The 18,197-nt window shown below is 44.7% G+C and overlaps 1 protein-coding gene across 4 annotated transcripts in view; it reads right to left on the bottom strand.

The window, feature by feature from the left end:
- Window positions 1-221: 221 nt before the first annotated feature.
- The window catches only part of STMN1 (stathmin 1), a 28,625-nt gene continuing 10,649 nt past the window's right edge, over window positions 222-18,197 (bottom strand). For 2 of the 4 annotated variants that reach the window (XM_042244529.2, XM_004005103.6), the window contains 4 exons: window positions 3,910-3,983; window positions 3,236-3,408; window positions 1,145-1,336; window positions 222-736 (listed from right to left, as the gene is read on the bottom strand). In XM_042244529.2, coding sequence (XP_042100463.1) covers window positions 665-736; window positions 1,145-1,336; window positions 3,236-3,408; window positions 3,910-3,922 — 450 coding nt within the window. In that variant the 5' untranslated portion in view covers window positions 3,923-3,983 and the 3' untranslated portion in view covers window positions 222-664. Of the gene's footprint in view, window positions 737-1,144; window positions 1,337-3,235; window positions 3,409-3,909; window positions 3,984-5,623; window positions 5,703-18,197 lie in introns of those variants that run through there. The other 2 variants (XM_042244530.1, XM_015093679.3) reach the window with 2 other exon arrangements.

Raw genomic sequence — 18,197 nt, 5'->3', positions numbered from 1 at the left:
ATAACAGCTGATCTGGGCTGAGGCATCACAACAAAGTGACGATTGTGGAAGAAGACAATGCAAACAACTCTGGAGCAGAAACTCCAGGGCAGAGAACTCGCAGCGATGTGTGCGCGGGGTGTTTCCACCAGCCTCGAGGCCCCATCTGGAACAAATACAAACTAGGAGGGTCCCTATCACTGGACAACTTATTACCTGGACAGAAAGAAGTCACTGCCACCAACAGCACTGTGCAGTTTTATTAACCATTCAAGTACAGTAGCGTCTGTAAGATCGGGACAGAATTGGGATTTAAAAGTGAACAGATATTCAGCATCTAACAATTTGAAAGAAGCCACTACATACTCTTTTCACAGACATGTTTTCACGGAGCCAATACAATACTAGCCATTAACCCAGCACACCAGGTGTACTGAAGTAGAAAAGATGCAACAAGAAAAATAGCTACATTAGAAAGACTTCAACACTTTAGAAAAAGAGTAAAACACTTTTCGTTTCTCCCCTTTAGCCCCTAAAACAACATCATACCGTCTGCATCTACCTATACAGTCCTACATCAGCTTCTAGAATATTTGTCAGGAGGGCGAAAGTAAAATGACACTGGCCAGTACAGTCTTTGGATATTTAGGAAGGGGAGGGGGAGAAAGTCAGTTCTCAGAACAAATTAGTCGGCTTCAGTCTCATCAGCAGGATCTTTGGATTCTTTGTTCTTCCGCACTTCTTCAATGTGCTTGTCCTGTAAAGAAATAGTATATACCACCAGTCAAGTAAAAAAGCCTGCAAGGTCATGCCCCCAAGAGGCCCAAATCAGCATTAGTACACACATTATACGACATGTATAATAATATACTATTATTATATATATTACGGGAATCACATAGAGTTCTAAGTCATCATCTTCAAACTTCACAGGTCACTCATTGAACCTAATGATTCAGCCTTCTACTGCTCTTCCCAAGAACATGCAATTGTGCTGCAAATTAGTGAACATTCCTTAATTTAAAATAAGACATCTCTGATTTAACTTGTTAACCGCAAATTGGATGACAAAGACACCAAGCACGCGTGATCGAGGTAGGGCTCACGCCGCCTTAGTGGTGCATCTCATGCCGGTCCCCGCGCCCCCAGGGGCTGGGGCACTGACCTTCTCCCGCAGGCGCTCCAGCTTGGCGGCCATCTGCGCCTCCCGGTTCTCTTTGTTGGCCTCCATCTTGTGGGTCAGCTTCTCTTCCGCCATCTTGCTGAAGTTGTTGTTCTCCTCTATCGCCTTCTGAAGCACCTCCTTCTCGTGCTCCCGTTTCTCAGCAAGCTGCTTCAAGACCTCAGCTTCATGGGACTGGAAGAAAGTTTAATGGGCTAGGCTCTCTGAAATGTTATATAGCATTAGGTCAAATCACAGAAGAAATTACTAATTGAGAGGACTGAAGATAGAAAGTTAGATCCCTTTAAATAATACTGAAGTCAGGACCTGAATTATCTGTATCAGAATACTTAAAAATTATATTTTCTAGTGTTTTTATTTACTTTGGGAAACTGCCCATATTTGTTCAGAGATTCTTGCCCAATTATTCCTTTAAGGAAATCTTGGTAAGATTTACCACTTAATGGTATCAAGATGATTTGAGTGATATATACTTAGAAATGGCACTGTATTGTAAAGAATTTTGATTTTTTAACCTCAAAGGCTACCTAAAGAAAATGAGTTAATTGTAAAAAATGTAACCATACTGATAAAAAGAAAACCCACAGATATCATAGAAAATTTAAGACTAAACCTCCAGATTACTATTTAAGCCAAAGGATTTGTTTTAAGGAAAAGCTTATTTGTGTTTTTCTATGGATACTGCATTAACTTTGAGACCAGTGGAGCGCTGTTACCATGGTGTGCCTCCTTCAACAGACTCAGAATAGCTTATTACCAGATTCCGACGTGTTTGGAAGCATCAACTTGCAGGAAAACTTCAGAGCATCTGCCATTGGTTCTGTTAATTCTCTTCTTCAAAACCCCAGTCATGATAAGAGTTTCACTATATTTAGCCAATAACTATGAAAAGCTCTGGCTAATGACTACACAGCCAGTGTTGATTCCTTAAAAAAAAAATCTCTGTCCTGCCTTCAGCTGCATCTCTTCCATGAACTCAAACTACATGAAATCCATCAACTTGGACTAAATAGAAGAGCAGGTAGGAGATGAAACACTGTTGCAAATACAGCCACTCTCCCTGGGGAGGAAATTCACTGTTGACAGTGGGTCAGTACAGAACACACCCAGCACATGCTACCGCAGCTCAACAGGGCCCCCGAGTGCATGTGCGGGGTTAAAGGTACCAGACTTCAAAGCACCAAACTGCGTTGGCTGCAGGCACGTTTACCACTTCACCTTTTTGTGCGTTCATTTCTCTAATTTTAAAATTAGACCCATGCACCCCAATCAAGAGTTGCTAGAAAGAGGGACTAAATGAGAATTTATGTATAATTCTTAACTAGAAGGACGCTGAAGAGAGAAATACACCAAAATGTTACCAATAGTTATTTCTGCGAAGTAGGATATGAATTTTCTAACTTATTTATAAACTTCTGTGGTTCCCAGTTTTTCTATAGCAAGCATATTAATATTTGCTGACTTATCTGATTAGTTCTTTTTAAAGATACCTACTTTAAAATAGAAGCACTAGATAAAAGCTACCATAATACCAGTATGACAGCTGAGCAACACAATCATGTCACTAGCCATTTAAAATGTTTTTATTGTACTGCTCTCAAAAACAAAACAAAAACTAAAAAACCACAGACTTACACACAAACTTAAAAAACCAAACCCCAAAACCCTAAGAGACAAAAAAAATGAATCAACAATCTATTTTCCAAAGAGAAAGCATGAAAAGTATGAATTTTGGTTTCAGACAGAACTTGGCTTAAACTCTAGCTCCAGTACTCACTAACTGTATAACTCAGGAAAATGATTTAACGTTCCTGAGAACATTTTCTAATCCAGTATCTCAGACAACACCTACCCTCTAGGGTCAAGGTAGAAAAGGAGAACTATTTAAGTAAAGGAGATGGGTACACAATAGGAGCTCGGTAAATGATGGCTGGTATTCTCTCCCCGCTACTGGCACTTTAATTTTCATAGTTATAGTCACCACCTAGCTACAATTCTGTTTTCCTCCTCTTATAAAACAGACTGGCCACGTTACATTAATAAATATCTGGTTTTCTGTAAATTGGTGTTTACCTTGCGTCTTTCTTCTGCAGCTTCTAATTTCTTCTGAATTTCCTCCAGGGAAAGATCCTTCTTCTTAGGAGGGGAAAGGGGAAATTCTGGGACAGATTCTTTTGACCGAGGGCTGAGAATCAGCTCAAAAGCCTGGCCTGAGGCACGCTTCTCCAGTTCCTTCACCTGGATATCTGGATTTGATCATATTTATAACATATTCAGAAAAATGGAGTTTTTCCTATTCTAATAAACTGTTCTATTGTTTTCTAAAAACCAAATCAATTTAATGAATAGAATGAGGGCTGGTGAAACAGCTGTGTTTACAGGCAAGAAATTATTATCTAAATACTATGTCCCAGAAAAGCAAAGCTCAACATTTTTGGATTGATAAACACCATTCTGAGACATCAGTATTTGACAATCATTTCCTTGAACAGAACAAAAACATGCAAAACTCCACATTTTGCTTTAGACCAAACCAAATCGTCTAATAATGAAACAATTAACTGTACTCTCAGTACATTCAAGTGGTAATTTTTCTGCTTTAATTGCTCTCCAATTTATAAAGTACGATTTTTTTTGGTAAGACCAAAAAACAAGTGCCAAATTAAGATGGCTTAAGACCTGAGACATCTCCTATTCTAAAATTAGAAGTCCATCACAATTTCAGCTTTCCCAAATAGATCACCTACCAGAAGAAGCCATGGTGAAGAGAAGACAAGAGACTTGGCAGTGTACTCTACACGATTCACTGGCAAGGAGAACCCTGAAAACGATTTTCAAAAGCATGCAATCAATTTCTTTGCATTTCCATGTCATTGATTCAAAGGGATATCAAATCACATCCATATAAATCAATGTCAAAAAAACCCACACTAGTGTGGAATTAAATATGACATTAATTAGAAAATTATTTAAAAATCTATAAAATACTCAAACACTGGGAAACCTGAATTGAATAGCATGTTGGTTGTAGAAGAGGTTAACTGAGCTTGCCCGTTCGAAATATACTTAAGATTTTTAAAATTAGACAGGGATTTAAATCACAAGGTCCCCGCCCCTCAGTATATTCTCCCCCTGGTGAGAAGACAGTGCAGATTCAACGCCTGGTGAGACCGGAGCCATCTTAACACTGCCTACCACTCATTGTGCTAACGAGAAATACCCACCCCTGCTTTGTCTGTGTCTGCCATGTAGAAAACAAAACGCCCAAACTAGTATTAACCAATAATGTCTCACTCCTATTGTTCCTGCGGTTTAAGGTCCTCATTCAACAGCGGGTTAACATGAATTATCAACAATTTGATGAAGCTTTAGGCCTTAGGTTACACCTATTTGCTGCCTTGTGCAGTATTTTTCCACGAAAAAAAACCTCTACATCCCTTCATCTTTTCAAAGGTCATGATTCCTGCAGACCCAAGTCTAGTGTCAAACACGTAGGAATACAAGCTCTCAACAGCGGGAACTTAAAATCCGAAGCAGGGAAATGGTCCAAGCCCGTTGGACGAGCATGAGACTCCCCGCACCAGACCCAGGATGGGCGTGGCCCTGGCCCGGGAGAGGAATAGCGGCAGGCCGCCCCCCGGCCAATCAGAGCCCGCCCTGCACTCCGGCCCCGGGCCCCGCCCCTTCCTCCCCGCGCCTTTTCGAATCTCCCCGAACTCTCAACACCCCGGAGCCCGCGCGCGTGGGAAGGGGAGGGGTGGGCGGGGCTAACGGTCCCATCCGGGTAACCCCGCCCACCCCGGGCTCTCCCCGCGCGGACTAGCCCCCCATCAACTCCCGCCAAAAACACCTTGAGGCGGGCCCCCGCCCCCCGCCCCCAGCCCCGCCGCAGCTGGCCGGGAGGTGCTAGTACTCCGAAGGAAACCGTGGGGTACCCGCCATCGGCTCGCCACCTCTTTCCTTCGCTCCCAGTCGTCAGCCACCCAAAGCCGTCCGCGCCCCTGAGCCGAGAGGACTGGACAGCTCTCGTGGGGGTGTCAGCCTTCCGTGGGCAGCCTCACGAACACTGGGCGGGGGCGCTGCCCTTTCCGGCCCCACAGTCTGGCCCTCAGGTCGCTCTCAGGGGGCGCCGCCCCGCCCCTTCAAACAATGGGGACCCCAGCGGGGGCCGCGCCTGCAGGGGGGCGGGGGAGGGTGGGCCTACGCCCCCTATTGTCTCCTCGAGGGCATCTCGGGGCTACCTCCGCGGGCTCGCCCAGCTGGCCGCACCCCCTCCCCACCACAGCCGCGCCCCCAGGGAGCCAGGGACAAAGCCGAGGCTCCGCCCGAGCCACACACAAAGCGGAGCGACCCCCCACCCCGCCCTCCAGCCCCTTTACGGCCCGCGGCCCCGCCCGCCGGCCTCCAGCAGGGGGTCGCTGCCCCAGGCCCGGCCCCTCCCGCTGGCCGCGTCCCTCTTACTGTCCCCGGCCGGTCGCCGCCGCCTCCTCCCGAGAGTCCCACACCCACCTGCTCCGTCCGAGCCGCCTGGCCACACTCTGAGCACCAACAGACCCGGGCGCGCACAAAAGCGCCAAACAGCGGCACGTGACCTCCCCGCCGGGCTCCGCATTGGCTGGGAGCGGCGGCACGTGCCGACCCCTTCCCACCGCCACCCCCAGCCCAAGTGGACCCCGCCCCTGGGGACCCCGGAGCACCTCGGGAAGTGTAGTTCAGGCTGGTGGGACGGGCGGACAATGCCAGGGGTGAGGGCTGCTTTGGGGCGGGGGGTTCTCCAGATGTGAGCTGGGGGGACGGGGACGGTCATCTGGCAGGGGAAGGGGGTGATGCGGTGAGCCCCCGCCTGGGTTTGAACCAGTTCTCCCCTTCTTAGGAAAAGGGTGGGGCAAGGTCCCTTTCCACCTCTCAAGACAGTGGCCCCCTGGACTCCACCTCTGTGGAGCCCCTTACCCCACATCACATCCCAAGGGCAGCCCTCCCTTGGGACAGCGCATTGCCCTTCCGGGGCCCCCTCGGTGCAGCCACCTAAGACGCCCAAGCCCTTGTGACGGGACAATGCCACTTCATGCCTCCACCTGTCACCTGTATTGCGACGTCATAATCTAACCCACTCTGCCCCAACAGGGCACGGGCGTGGCCCTTAACTCACTGTGTGCGTTCTCCCTACCGTCTTAGGGACCCCCAACTGGTGACCCTCTATAGAGACCTGTGGGGGAAAAGCAAAAGGCTCTGGAATTTGATCTCCTCTGGTCTGACGAAGTCACTGGGCTTAAATGCAGACTCCATCTGTTCTGCCAAGCCTTTTACCGGACGATAGGGAAGGAAGCTCAATTGCAGTTCTAGACTACACAGACTGCAGTTAAGTGTTGCTTTTGTTCTTGAAGCACGTGCTCCCACATCGGTGCTGGGTCATTATAAAGAATCAAAACAAAAGAAGCCACAAGGTCACGGTTCCCCCTGCCCTGGATAGATCAGATGCACAGCAGAAACACAAAATTGCTCTGACCCTGGCTATCTTAGAACGGCTGGCCTCATTCTTAAACACAGAAAGGCCAGAGGAAAAATAAATAAAATGAACATGGTTCCCAAGCCCCTTCTCCCATTCCCCCGACCAAAGCTCTGTCCTTGGTGGTGGTCATTACGCCAAAGCACCTGCCTTGAGATACTGACAAGGTAGAAGGACACGGTCATTTTACTGCTTGATGGGCTCCACCTCCCCCAAACCAAGAAACAAACATGACCTACTTTGATGGAGCAGGAGTCCTAATTTAAAGACTCCCCATGTTCTGCTATTTACTATGGATATGCAGGAGTTAAATATACTTCATAGGTGCTTGAGACAACGAAAACTGGATTATACAGGCAGCAGACACACCACACAAAGCAAACAATTAGCAATACACTGTTGCCTGAAATATGCTTGTTGTAGCATTTTCTCCAACAATTGCCCTTGTGTGGGGTCGGCCTCTCCCCCGCCCCCAATCTAAGTGGTTTTCCCTTAGCATGTGAACAGGACCAGCAATAATTCAGATTCTGAGCCCTGAGAACCTTCTCCTTCTCAGACCAAACTTAGCCACCAAACAATCGGGTGTTTCCATCCGTCAGTTTTCTGAGTGAAATCTCAGAAATCATCAGGAAGACTGGAGGGGAGTCGGGATAAGAGACCTCACTGCAAAGTGACAGATTAATAGGCAACACACACAAGCAAGAAACCCAAGGCTGAGAAGTCTGTTAGACCCTGAACCACGCTTTATCTAGAAGTCTTTGTACTTGATCTGGAGGTTTGCAGAAGAAGGTCCCACCCATTTGATGCATTTTTTTTTTTTAATACAAGAAATTGCCACAAAAATCTCACCTTTCTGACTATTCATGTTATGACAGAAAAAAAATAAATCTTTCAAAACGCTGATTATTTTAAAGCACTTATACCGATTCCCCCCACCCCCCTCCTTTCTCTCTCCCTAGAGCAGATGTCTATTTCCATGGAAACCATGGCTAGGAACGAAGATGTTAGAATTCATGTAGATTTTTCATCTTTTTTAACAATGCCACTTGGCTTCTGGGTTTGTTATTAGATTTTTGGTCCTGACGGTCTCTATGACGAGGATTTCCTGAGATCCCCACTGCTGCTTGAGGACTGAGGAGACTGGAGTCGGGTTTCCTCAAGAATGATCCTATGAATAAAAAAGGGTTTGCTGGGGCTTTAGGGTGGGGCTGCCTTTCTGAGAGCTAGACCACAGCTATGTAGTGTCAGTTCTTCTGAGTGTTCATGAATGAGCTTTGGCATCGGAAGGGCTTTCAACTGTGAAAGAGAAAACAGCTTTGCCATCTCACTTTGGAAAGGGGCAGAAGCTCCTTTCTTGGAAGGTTCCAAGAACCAACTTCAAAATCCACTCCCTCCTGAAGTGGCAGCAAGGAGTTAACATTTGCATCTTGGGATTATCTGTCTTTGCCGATGAGAATTATTTTTGCCTCTGCTCAGATGGCTTGGTCGAATTGCTGGGGAGCTGGCTGTGACTATGGATTAACACAAAGTGAAGTTGAGATATGGCAGCCATCCAGCTTATTTGATCTGTGTAGACAGCTAAAGGAGAGCCCTTCAGGCTTCAAAGTCCAAAAGGATGTCTACGCTGATCAAACAAGTCGGGCTGTTGTCAGATCTGCTCTGTTCTTACAGAGCACCAGCTGCCTTTGTTCATTGTTGGTTCTGAGGCTGCAGGGTTGTCTCCCACAGAGGTGCCACTGAGTTCCACTGCTGTTTACAGGGCCTGTCCTTGGCCGAAGGTGTCGTGGGAGAGGTTTTCTCCTTGTCCCCAGCCTCGCTGTTCCCTTTGTCCCCTAATCCTTAGGCATCATGCTCTAACACTCCCTTCCCTGTTCAAAACCTCTCTGTGAATCTGCTATTTTACTTGCTTGGCTCCCTCACTAGACAACTAAACCTAAGAAGGCAGAAGTTGTGTCTCTGGTATCCATCGTACCTGCCCAGAACGGAACCTGGCCCTGGAGGGTGGGGCCTGGATGGTTGCAGATGACTTAAGGCAAGAACCACCTCACTCATCCTCAGCTTCCACTTCTGTGATGCTCGACACCTGCACCAGCAGAGGTGGTGAGGATTAAGTCAGATAATGTATGTGCAAGTGCTTAGCACGATACCTGGCCCCTCTCAGTGCTAAGACTTGTTAACCATTATTGCTAGAGAAGTTTCTTGATTGCTATCGGTTACTGAATAAATGAATCAATGATGACTAGTAGACTTTCTCCTTTGGGTGGAAATCATAGTCTCTGGGTTAACTCTTTTCCCATGGAGTATTTTTAAAAATTCAATTAATTGAACATTTTGAATAAATAAACACATTCACACAGTTGAGAAATAAAGTATGAAAATTCCTTCTCCTTCCCTCCCTCATCTATCTCCATCTGCCAAATCCTCTACTTACCCTTCCCCTATTTTAACCATTGTTACTAGTTTCTTGTGTATCCTAGGGTTTTCTTCACGTAAGCAATTTTGCTTACATGTATGTTAGCAAATTAGTAGCCAGTAGTCTTAATCCCCCCTTCATAAGAAAATGTCAGTCTACTGTAACTGTTCTGCACTTAGTGTTTTTTCACTTAAGAACACATATCAGGGATCTTTTCCATAGTCATATATCAAGCATTTCCTGGATCTGGGATCCAGTGTACGAATGCTCCATAATCCAGTTAACCAGTGCCCTGTCCATGGCCCTTAGGTTAATATTTGCTATTTCAAACAATGCTGTAATGAACAAGCTAATATAGATGGTATTTTCCATCTGGGTAAGTATGTCTGAGGGGTAAGTATAGCTGAAACTCCAACACTGTGGCCACCTGATGTGAAGAACTGACTCACTGGAAAAGACCCTGATGCTGGGAAAGATTGAAGGTGGGAGGAGAAGGGGATGACAGAGGATGAGATGGTTGGATGGCATCACCAACTCGGTGGACATGAATTTGAGTAATCTCTGGGAGTTGGTGATGAACAGGGAAGTCTGATGTGCCATAGTCCACGGGGTTGCAAAGAGTCGGATACAACTGAGCAACTGAAGTATATCAAAATATATTCCTAGAGTAGTATTGCTAGGTCTTCTCATTTGTAATTTGGATAGTGCCAAACTGCCTTTCATAGGAGTTGTACCAGTTCAACACCTACCATGTGGTATTTTAGTTCATTATTTCAATTCATTCAAAAATGATTTGAAAGGTTTTGTCCCCAGAAATTTCAGGCATTAGGGAAAAGGAGGGGGAGGACTAGAAATTCCAAGAAAGACATGCTGTCAGTTTTGTCTGTGTTAATAATGCCTACAAATACTTGATAACAGCAACTGATCTTAGAGCAGCTCTGGTGCCTACACTGTATCAGTGTCTGTCTTGTGCTAGAAGTATCTGCAAATGTCATCATGAGATTGGAAGCTTTTTGAAGGCAGGGTCTTTTTCATAGCTGTATCCCACGCCCCCCTCCATGATGCCTGGCCCAGTGGCTGGCACATATCTTATTAAATCAGTTCTAAGATGTATGTTGTCCCCACATTTGTGTATCTTTAAAATCAGTGTGCTCATAGTCCATGAATACCATTTCATAATTGCTGACAGCATATTTTCTTAGTGGCACATAAAATAACATCTTAAAAATAAATGGGACTCAACAAAATATGGGAAAGTACACACATATTAAATGTGTGAGTGGAATGGGGCCAAGATGTCACTGCCCCTGCCATCTTCTCACTCTATGTTCTAACCTTCATCCCTCTTATCTAAGCCCATGCCATCTTCTAATGATTCCTTTCATGGGGATGTCTTCTTGAGCTGCCATCTCTCCCCTGAACTCTAAAAAAACATTTCCAGCTACCTAAAGGACACCTCCTCATGGATGCTCCATAAAGCCCTCAAATTCGGTATGATCCCCACACTGAACTAACATCTTCCCACCAACCACATCTCATTTCTCCATTCTGTTAGAGGCTTGGCTAGGCTCTCACCCTTCAGGCCTAAAACTTCAGTCAAATTCAACTCTTCCAGGACTTTCCTGCTGGTTCAGTGGTTAAGAATTCGCCTCCCAATGCAGGGAATGGAGGTTTGAACCCTGGTCAAGGAATTAAGATCCCGCATGCTGCAGAGCAACTAAGCCTGCACACTGCAACTAGAGAGAAGCTCCCAGAGGCCACCACTAGAGAAAGCCCATGTACCACAATGAAGACCCAGCACAACCAAAATTTTTTAAAAACACACACACACAAATGGACTTCCCTGATGGTCCAGTGGTTGGGAATCCACCTGCCAATGCAAGGGACATGGATTTGATCCCTGGTCCAGGAAGATCCCACATGCCTCGGGGCAATAAAGCCTGCACACCACAACTACTGAAGGCCATGCACAGAGAGCCCATGCTCTGCAACACGAGAAGCCACCACAGGGAGAAGCCCGCGCCCCGTAACGAGAGAGCAGCCCCTGCTCTCCCTACTATAGAAAGCCTGTGCACAGCAACAAGACCGAGGCCCCTCAAAAAGACACAGTCACCTCTCCCCTCTTTCTGTAAGCTTCCACTTATAGAAACAGCATTTTCTAAGACAATGGAACGTGTACAATGATAGTAACTAAAAGAATGAAGCTGGAGGACTCATACTTCTTGATTTTGAAACTTGCTGCAAAGTTACAGGAATCAAAACAGTGTGGTACTGGCACAATAGTTGTGTCTGACTCTTTGTGACCCCATGGACCATGGAACTCTCCAGGCCAGAATCCTGGAGTGGGTAGCCTTTCCCCTCTCCAGGGGATCTTCCCAACCCAGGGACTGAACCCAGGTCTCCCGCGTTGCAGGCAGATTGTTTACCCAGTTGAGCCACAAGAGAAGCCCTTCTAATACAATGGAATATTTAAAATGATAGTAACTAAAAGAATAAAGCTTGATGTCGAAACTTGCAGCAAAGTCACAGGAATCAATACAATGTGATACTGGCATAAAGGTAAACATATAGACCAATGCAACAGAGTACCGAGCCTAGAAATAAAGCCTTGCATACATGGTCAAATGATTTTGGACAAGAGTGCTAAGATCCATTCAGTGGGGGAAAGGACAGTCTTTCCAACTAATAGTGCTGGGAAACTGGATGGCCTCATGCAAAGAAATGAAGTTGAACTCTTACTTCACTCACATCATATACAAAAAAATTAACTCAAAATCGATCAAAGATCTAAATATGAAACCTAAAACTATAAAACTCTTAGAAGAACACGTAGGAAAAAAGCTTCATAACACTGGATTTAGCAAGGATTTCTTAGATGTGACACCAGCCAGCAAAAGAAAAACACAGACAAATTGAACTTTGAGAAAATTAAAAATCTTGTGCGTCAAAATACATTGCAACAGAGTAAAAAGGCAACCCATAGAATGTAAGAAAATATTTTCAAATTATATATCTGATAAGGCATTAATATCACACTGAGGGCAGAGACATTACTTTGCCAACAAAGGGCCATCTAGTCAAGGCTATGGTTTTCCAGTGGTCATGTATGGATGTGAGAGTTGGACTGTGAAGAGAGCTGAGCGCCGAAGAATTGATGCTTTTGAACTGTGGTGTTGGAGAAGACTCTTGAGAGTCCCTTGGACTGCAAGGAGATCTAACCAGTGCATTCTAAAGGAGATCAGCCCTGGGTGTTCTTTGGAAGGAATGATGCTAAAGCTGAAACTCCAGTACTTTGGCCACCTCATGCAAAGAGTTGACTCATTGGAAAAGACTCTGATGCTGGGAGGGATTGGGGGCAGGAGGAAAAGGGGATAACAGAGGATGAGATGGCTGGATGGCATCACAGACTCGATGGATGTGAGTTTGAGTGAACTCCGGGAGATGGTGATGGACAGGGAGGTCTGGCGTGCTGCAATTCATAGGGTCGCAAAGAGTCGGATGTGACTGAGCGACTGAACTGAGCTGAACTGAACTGAGGGCATTATGCTAAGTGCAATAAGTCAGACAAAGAAAGACAAATTCCCTATGATCTTACTTGTATGTAGAATCTAAAACAACCTCCCCTCCAAAAGAGACAAGCTCATAGATACAGAAAAAGCTTGGTAGATGCTGGAGTAGAGGGGGTGGGGTAAGTGGGTGAAATGGGTGAAAGGGGTCAAAAGTTATAAACTTTCAGCTGTAAAGTAAATAAGTCATGGAGATATAATGTACAGCATGGTGCCTATAGTTAATAATATTGCATTGCACCCTTGAAAGTTGCTAAGAAAGTAAATCTTAAAAAGTCCTCATCACAAGAAGACAAAATTCTGTGACATAGAGTGACAGATATTAATTAGATGTTATTCTGGTAATGATTTTGCTACATACAAACATCCAAATCACGATGTTGTATACTTAAAACTAACATAATGTTAGTTGTCAGTTATACCTCAATGACGTTTTTACTAAAAATAAGCGAAAAGAAAATGGGCAAAGTATTTGAATAAACATTCCTCCAAAAAAAGATATACACAATCCAGATAAACAGTATCACTAGTCATTAGGCAAATGCAAATCAAAATTAGGATGACTACTATCAAAAATCCAGTAAATAGCAAGTGTTGGTGAGGGTGTAGAGAAACTGAAACGTTTGTGCACTGTTGGTGAGAATGTAAGATGGCACAGTTGCTGTGGAACACAGCATGGAGGGTCATCCTCAAATTAAAAAGGGAACTATCGTGCACCAGTGGCAGAGCGGACAGGAATCCGCCTGCCAGCGCAGAGGACGCAGGTCTGACCCCCGGTCCAAGAAGATTCCACGTGCCGCAGAGCAACGAAAGCCCGTGCTCCACAATTACTGAGCCCACGTGCAGCAACTACTGAAGCCCGTGCTTCAGAGCCTATGCTCTTCAAGAGAAACCACCGCAATGAGAAGCCTGTGCACTGCAATGAAGAATAACTCCTGCTCACAGCAACTAGAGGACGCCCATGCTCAGCAACGAAGACCCATCACAGCCAAAAAAAAACACACAAAAAAACAAAAGCAGACATATTCCATGTTCCAGCAAGTACAGTTCTGGGAATACTTCTGCCAGAAGCTGGTGGAGAAGAGCGAATGAGGATAGAGTTTCAGTTTCCTAAGATGAAAAGAGTTATGGAGATGGATGGTGGTGATGGTTGCATAACATTATGAATGTATTTAATATCACTGAACTGTATACTTTAAAATGGTCACAATGGTACTTTTTATGTTACGTATGTTTTACTACAATAAAAAAAAATTGAAAAAAAATGTTTATAGCCTTAACATACTCATAGAGCACTTACCACATGGCAGGTACTGGTCTAAACACTCCAAGTTTGTTAACTCATGCTAACCCCCACAACAATCTTATGAGATTTATTAACTTGAATTGTAAAGATGAGGAAGTGAGGGTAACCAGTTGTCCCAGTTTTCCTGGGACTAAGGGTTTTTCCTAGAATCCAGGACTTTCAGTGCTATAACCATGAAAGCCTTGGGCAAACCCTAGTGAGTGGGTCCCTCTAAAAATAACTGAGGCCCAAAGAGACAGCATCTTCCTAGACATGTCAACAGGGTCCTTGTCCTAGACTCTGCACTTCCAAAGGCTTCACTCTGACCCGCTTCCTGCTGTGCACATTTTCATAGGCAAGGAGTCCCCTGGGTCCAAGGAGCCATGCCTACCCTGAGCATGGGCATTCTTCTAGACTACACTGTGAGAACCAGGACTCCAGAACTCCCTGTCCAAATAGCAAGGGTCCACTTTCAGCAACTGTACCAACCCCTTCCCCGGCTCTGTCCTCCCAAGGGCAAACTTCCCTGCCATTGAGTACACCCTATGCCCAGGGCTGGCTACTCATAAGGGGTGTGGGTACGCTCTGGCCATGGGGTCTGGGGTGTGGAAGGTGCATACAGGAGCCGTAAATTGGAAGAGAAGGGATCTAGCTCAGCCACATTCTGAGCTGGAACTCCAAGGAACTCAAGAATTCTCAGCTCAAAACCCGGTTTATAGTTTACTTTGGAGGTGTATTTGTCAAAAGTATTGGGTTGGCCAAAAAGTTCGGTTGGGTCTTTCCATACCACCTTATGGGAAAACTCGAATGAAGTTTTTGGCCAAATCAGTTCAGTTCAGTTGAATCACTCAGTCGTGTCTGACTCTTTTAGACCCCATGGACTGCAGCACGCCAGGCTTCCCTGTCCATCGCCAACTCCTGGAGTTTACTCAAACTCATGTCCATTGAGTCGGTGATGCCATCCAACCATCTCATCCTCTGTCTTCCCCTTCTCCTGCCTTCAATCTTTCCCAGTAGCAGGGTCTTTTCAAATGAGTCAGTTCTTTGCATCAGGTGGCCAAAGTATTGGAGTTTCAGCTTCAACATCAGTCCTTCCAATGAATATCCAGGACTGATTTCCTTTAGGATGGACTGGTGGGATCTCCTTGCAGTCCAAGGGACTCTCAAGAGTCTTCTCCAACACCACAATTCAAAAGCATCAATTGGTTGGTGCTCAGCTTTCTTTATAGTCCAACTCTCACATCCATACAAGACTACTGGAAAAACCATAGCTTTGACTACATGGACCTTTGTTGGCAAAGCAATGTCTCTGTTTTTTAATATGCTGTCTAGGTTGGTCATAACTTTCCTTCCAAGGAGTAAGCGTCTTTTAATTTTATGGCTGCAGTCACCATCTGCAGTGATTTTGGAGCCCTTTAAAAAAATGAAGTCTGCCACTATTTCCATTGTTTCCCCATCTATTTGCCATGAACTGATGGGACCGGATGCCATGATCTTGTTTTTCTGAATGTTGAGTTTTAAGCCAACTTTTTCACTCTCCTCTTTCACTTTCATCAAGAGGCTCTTTAGTTCTTCTTCACTTTCTGCCATAAAGGTGGTGTCATCTGCATATCTGAGGTTATTGGTATTACTCCTGGCAATCTTAATCCAGCCCAGCATTTCTCATAATGTACTCTGCATATAAGTCAAATACTCAGGGTGACAATATACAGCCTTGACATACACCTTTTCCTATCTGGAACTAATCTGTTGTTCCATGTCCAGTTCTAAGTGTTGCTTCCTGACCTGCATACAGATTTCTCAAGAGGCAGGTCAGGTGGTCTGGTGTTCCCATCTCTTTCAGAATTTTCCACAGTTTATTGTGATCCACACAGTCAAAGGCTTTGGCATAGTCCATAAGGCAGAAATAGATGTTTTTCTGGAACTCTCTTGCTTTTTCGATATCCAACGGATGTTGGCAATTTGATCTCTGGTTCCTCTCTTTTCTAAAACCAGCTTGAACATCTGGAAGTTAACGGTTCACTTACTGTTGAAGCCTGGCTTGGAGAATTTTGAGCATTACTTTACTAGCATGTGAGATGAGTGCAATTGTGCAGTAGTTTGAGCATTCTTTGGCATTGCCTTTCTTTGGGATTGGAATGAAAACTAACCTTTTCCAGTCCCGTGGCCACTGCTGAGTTTTCTAAATTTGCTGGCATATTGAGTGCACCACTTTCACAGCATCATTTTTTAGGATTTGAAACAGCGCAGCTGGAATTCCATCGCCTCCACTAGCTTTGTTCATAGTGATACTTCCTAAGGCCCACTTGACTTCACATTCCAGGATGTCTGGCTCTAGGTGAGTGATCACACCATCATGGTTATCTGGGTTGTGAAGATCTTTTTTTGTACAGTTCTTCTGTGTATTCTTGCCACCTCTTCTTAATATCTTCTGCTTCTGTTAGGTCCATACCATTTCTCTCCTTTATTGAGCCCATCTTTGCATGAAATGTTCCCTTGGTATCCCTAATTATCTTGAAGAGATCTCTAGTCTTTCCCATTCTATTGTTTCCCTCTATTTCTTTGCACTGATCACTGAGGAAGGCTTTTTTAAAATCTCTCCTTGATATTCTTTGGAACTCTGCATTCAGATGGGTATATCTTTCCTTTTTTCCTTTGCTTTTCGCTTCTCTTCTTTTCACAGCTATTTGTAAAGCCTCCTCCGACAGCCATTTTGCTTTTTTCCATTTCTTTGTCTTGGGGATGGTCTTGATCCTTGTCTCCTTCATAATGTCACAAACCTCCGACCATAGTTCATCAGGCACTCTGTCTATCAGATCTAGACCCTTAAATCTATTTCTCACTTCCACTGTATAATCATAAGAGATTTGATTTAGGTCATACCTGAATGGTCTAGTGGTTTTCCCTACTTTCTTCAATTTAAGTCTGAATTTGGCAATAAAGAGTTCATGATCTGAACCACAGCCAGCTCCCAGTCTTGTTTTTGCGGACTGTAGAGCTTCTCCACCTTTGGCTGCAAAGAATATAATCAGTCTGGTTTCGGTGTTGACCATCTGGTGATGTCCATGTGTAGAGTCTTCTCTTGTGTTGTTGGAAGAGGGTGTTGCCTATGACCAGTGTGTTCTCTTGGCAAAACTCTATTAGCCTTTGCCCTGCTTCATTCTGTACTCCAAGGCCAAATTTGCCTGTTACACCAGGCAATTTTGCTATACCAAGTTGTACTGGCCAATTCAGTACAAGGGTAAAACATATATTTTTTAAAAACCTGTTTGTTAGCTTGACTTATAACTCTTAAATACTTAAACATAAGATATGTGGGCTTCCCTTTTATACTCCTGCCTTGGGTCTAACAAATGCTAGCAGCAGGCTGGAAAAGAGAAATTTAAGTCATGTGACTAACCATGCCACAGGGGAGCACAGAGGTTTTGCAGTCTGGTTCCAAGTCTAGGCTTTGAGCTATCACTCTAAACTGTTTTATTAGCCTAACCCTATTATTTTACAGTGGGGGAGAAAAGCCATACAAAGAACTTTAGACATTTGTCCAAGGTCACGCAACTAATTCAAGTCACAGTAGAAATCTGAAGCTGTGCTTTACTTTTTAAAAATATTTATTTTTTGCTTCACTGGGTCTTCGTTACTGCGCATGGATTTTCTCCAGTTGCAGGGGGGAGGATTACTCCCTAGATGCGGTTCTCATTGTTGTGTCTCTCTCGTTGTAGGGCTCCCCTGGAGGCTCAGACAGTAAAGAATCTGCCTGTAAAACAGGAGACCCAGGTTCGATCCCTGGGTCAGGAAGATCCCCTGGAGAAGGGCATGGCAACCCACTCCAGTATTCTTGCCTGGAGAATCCCACGGACAGAGGAGCCTGGCAGGTTACAGTCCATGGAGTCACTTCCTAAAAAGTCACACCCCTGTGTGTTTTGCTGACAGCAACTCTCAGCCTTGAGTCCTTGGCTTTTGTCTGTATTGAAATTCTCTCCACCTTCAAGGTCTTGATCAATCTTTCTGATCCCCATACACTGTCCAGTATTGTAGCTATCCATATGTATGTTTGTCTTCCTCGGTAGAGAGTAAGCGTCTTCAGGGCAAGATTTTATGTGGTTTTGTCTTTGTATCCCTATAGTGCCATGAACTCACCAAATATTAACCATCTGGTTGCTGTCTTTTTGGCCATTAAACCACACTTAGGGCTGAGGGGCAAACAGCATAAAACTAAGTATATATATATATATATTCTGCACCAACTATCACAGAGACATTAAATA

This window comes from Ovis aries, chromosome 2 (genome assembly GCF_016772045.2).
Source record: "Ovis aries strain OAR_USU_Benz2616 breed Rambouillet chromosome 2, ARS-UI_Ramb_v3.0, whole genome shotgun sequence".
NCBI classification, from domain to species: domain Eukaryota; kingdom Metazoa; phylum Chordata; class Mammalia; order Artiodactyla; family Bovidae; genus Ovis; species Ovis aries.
This window is presented reverse-complemented; position numbering and strand designations above follow the sequence as displayed.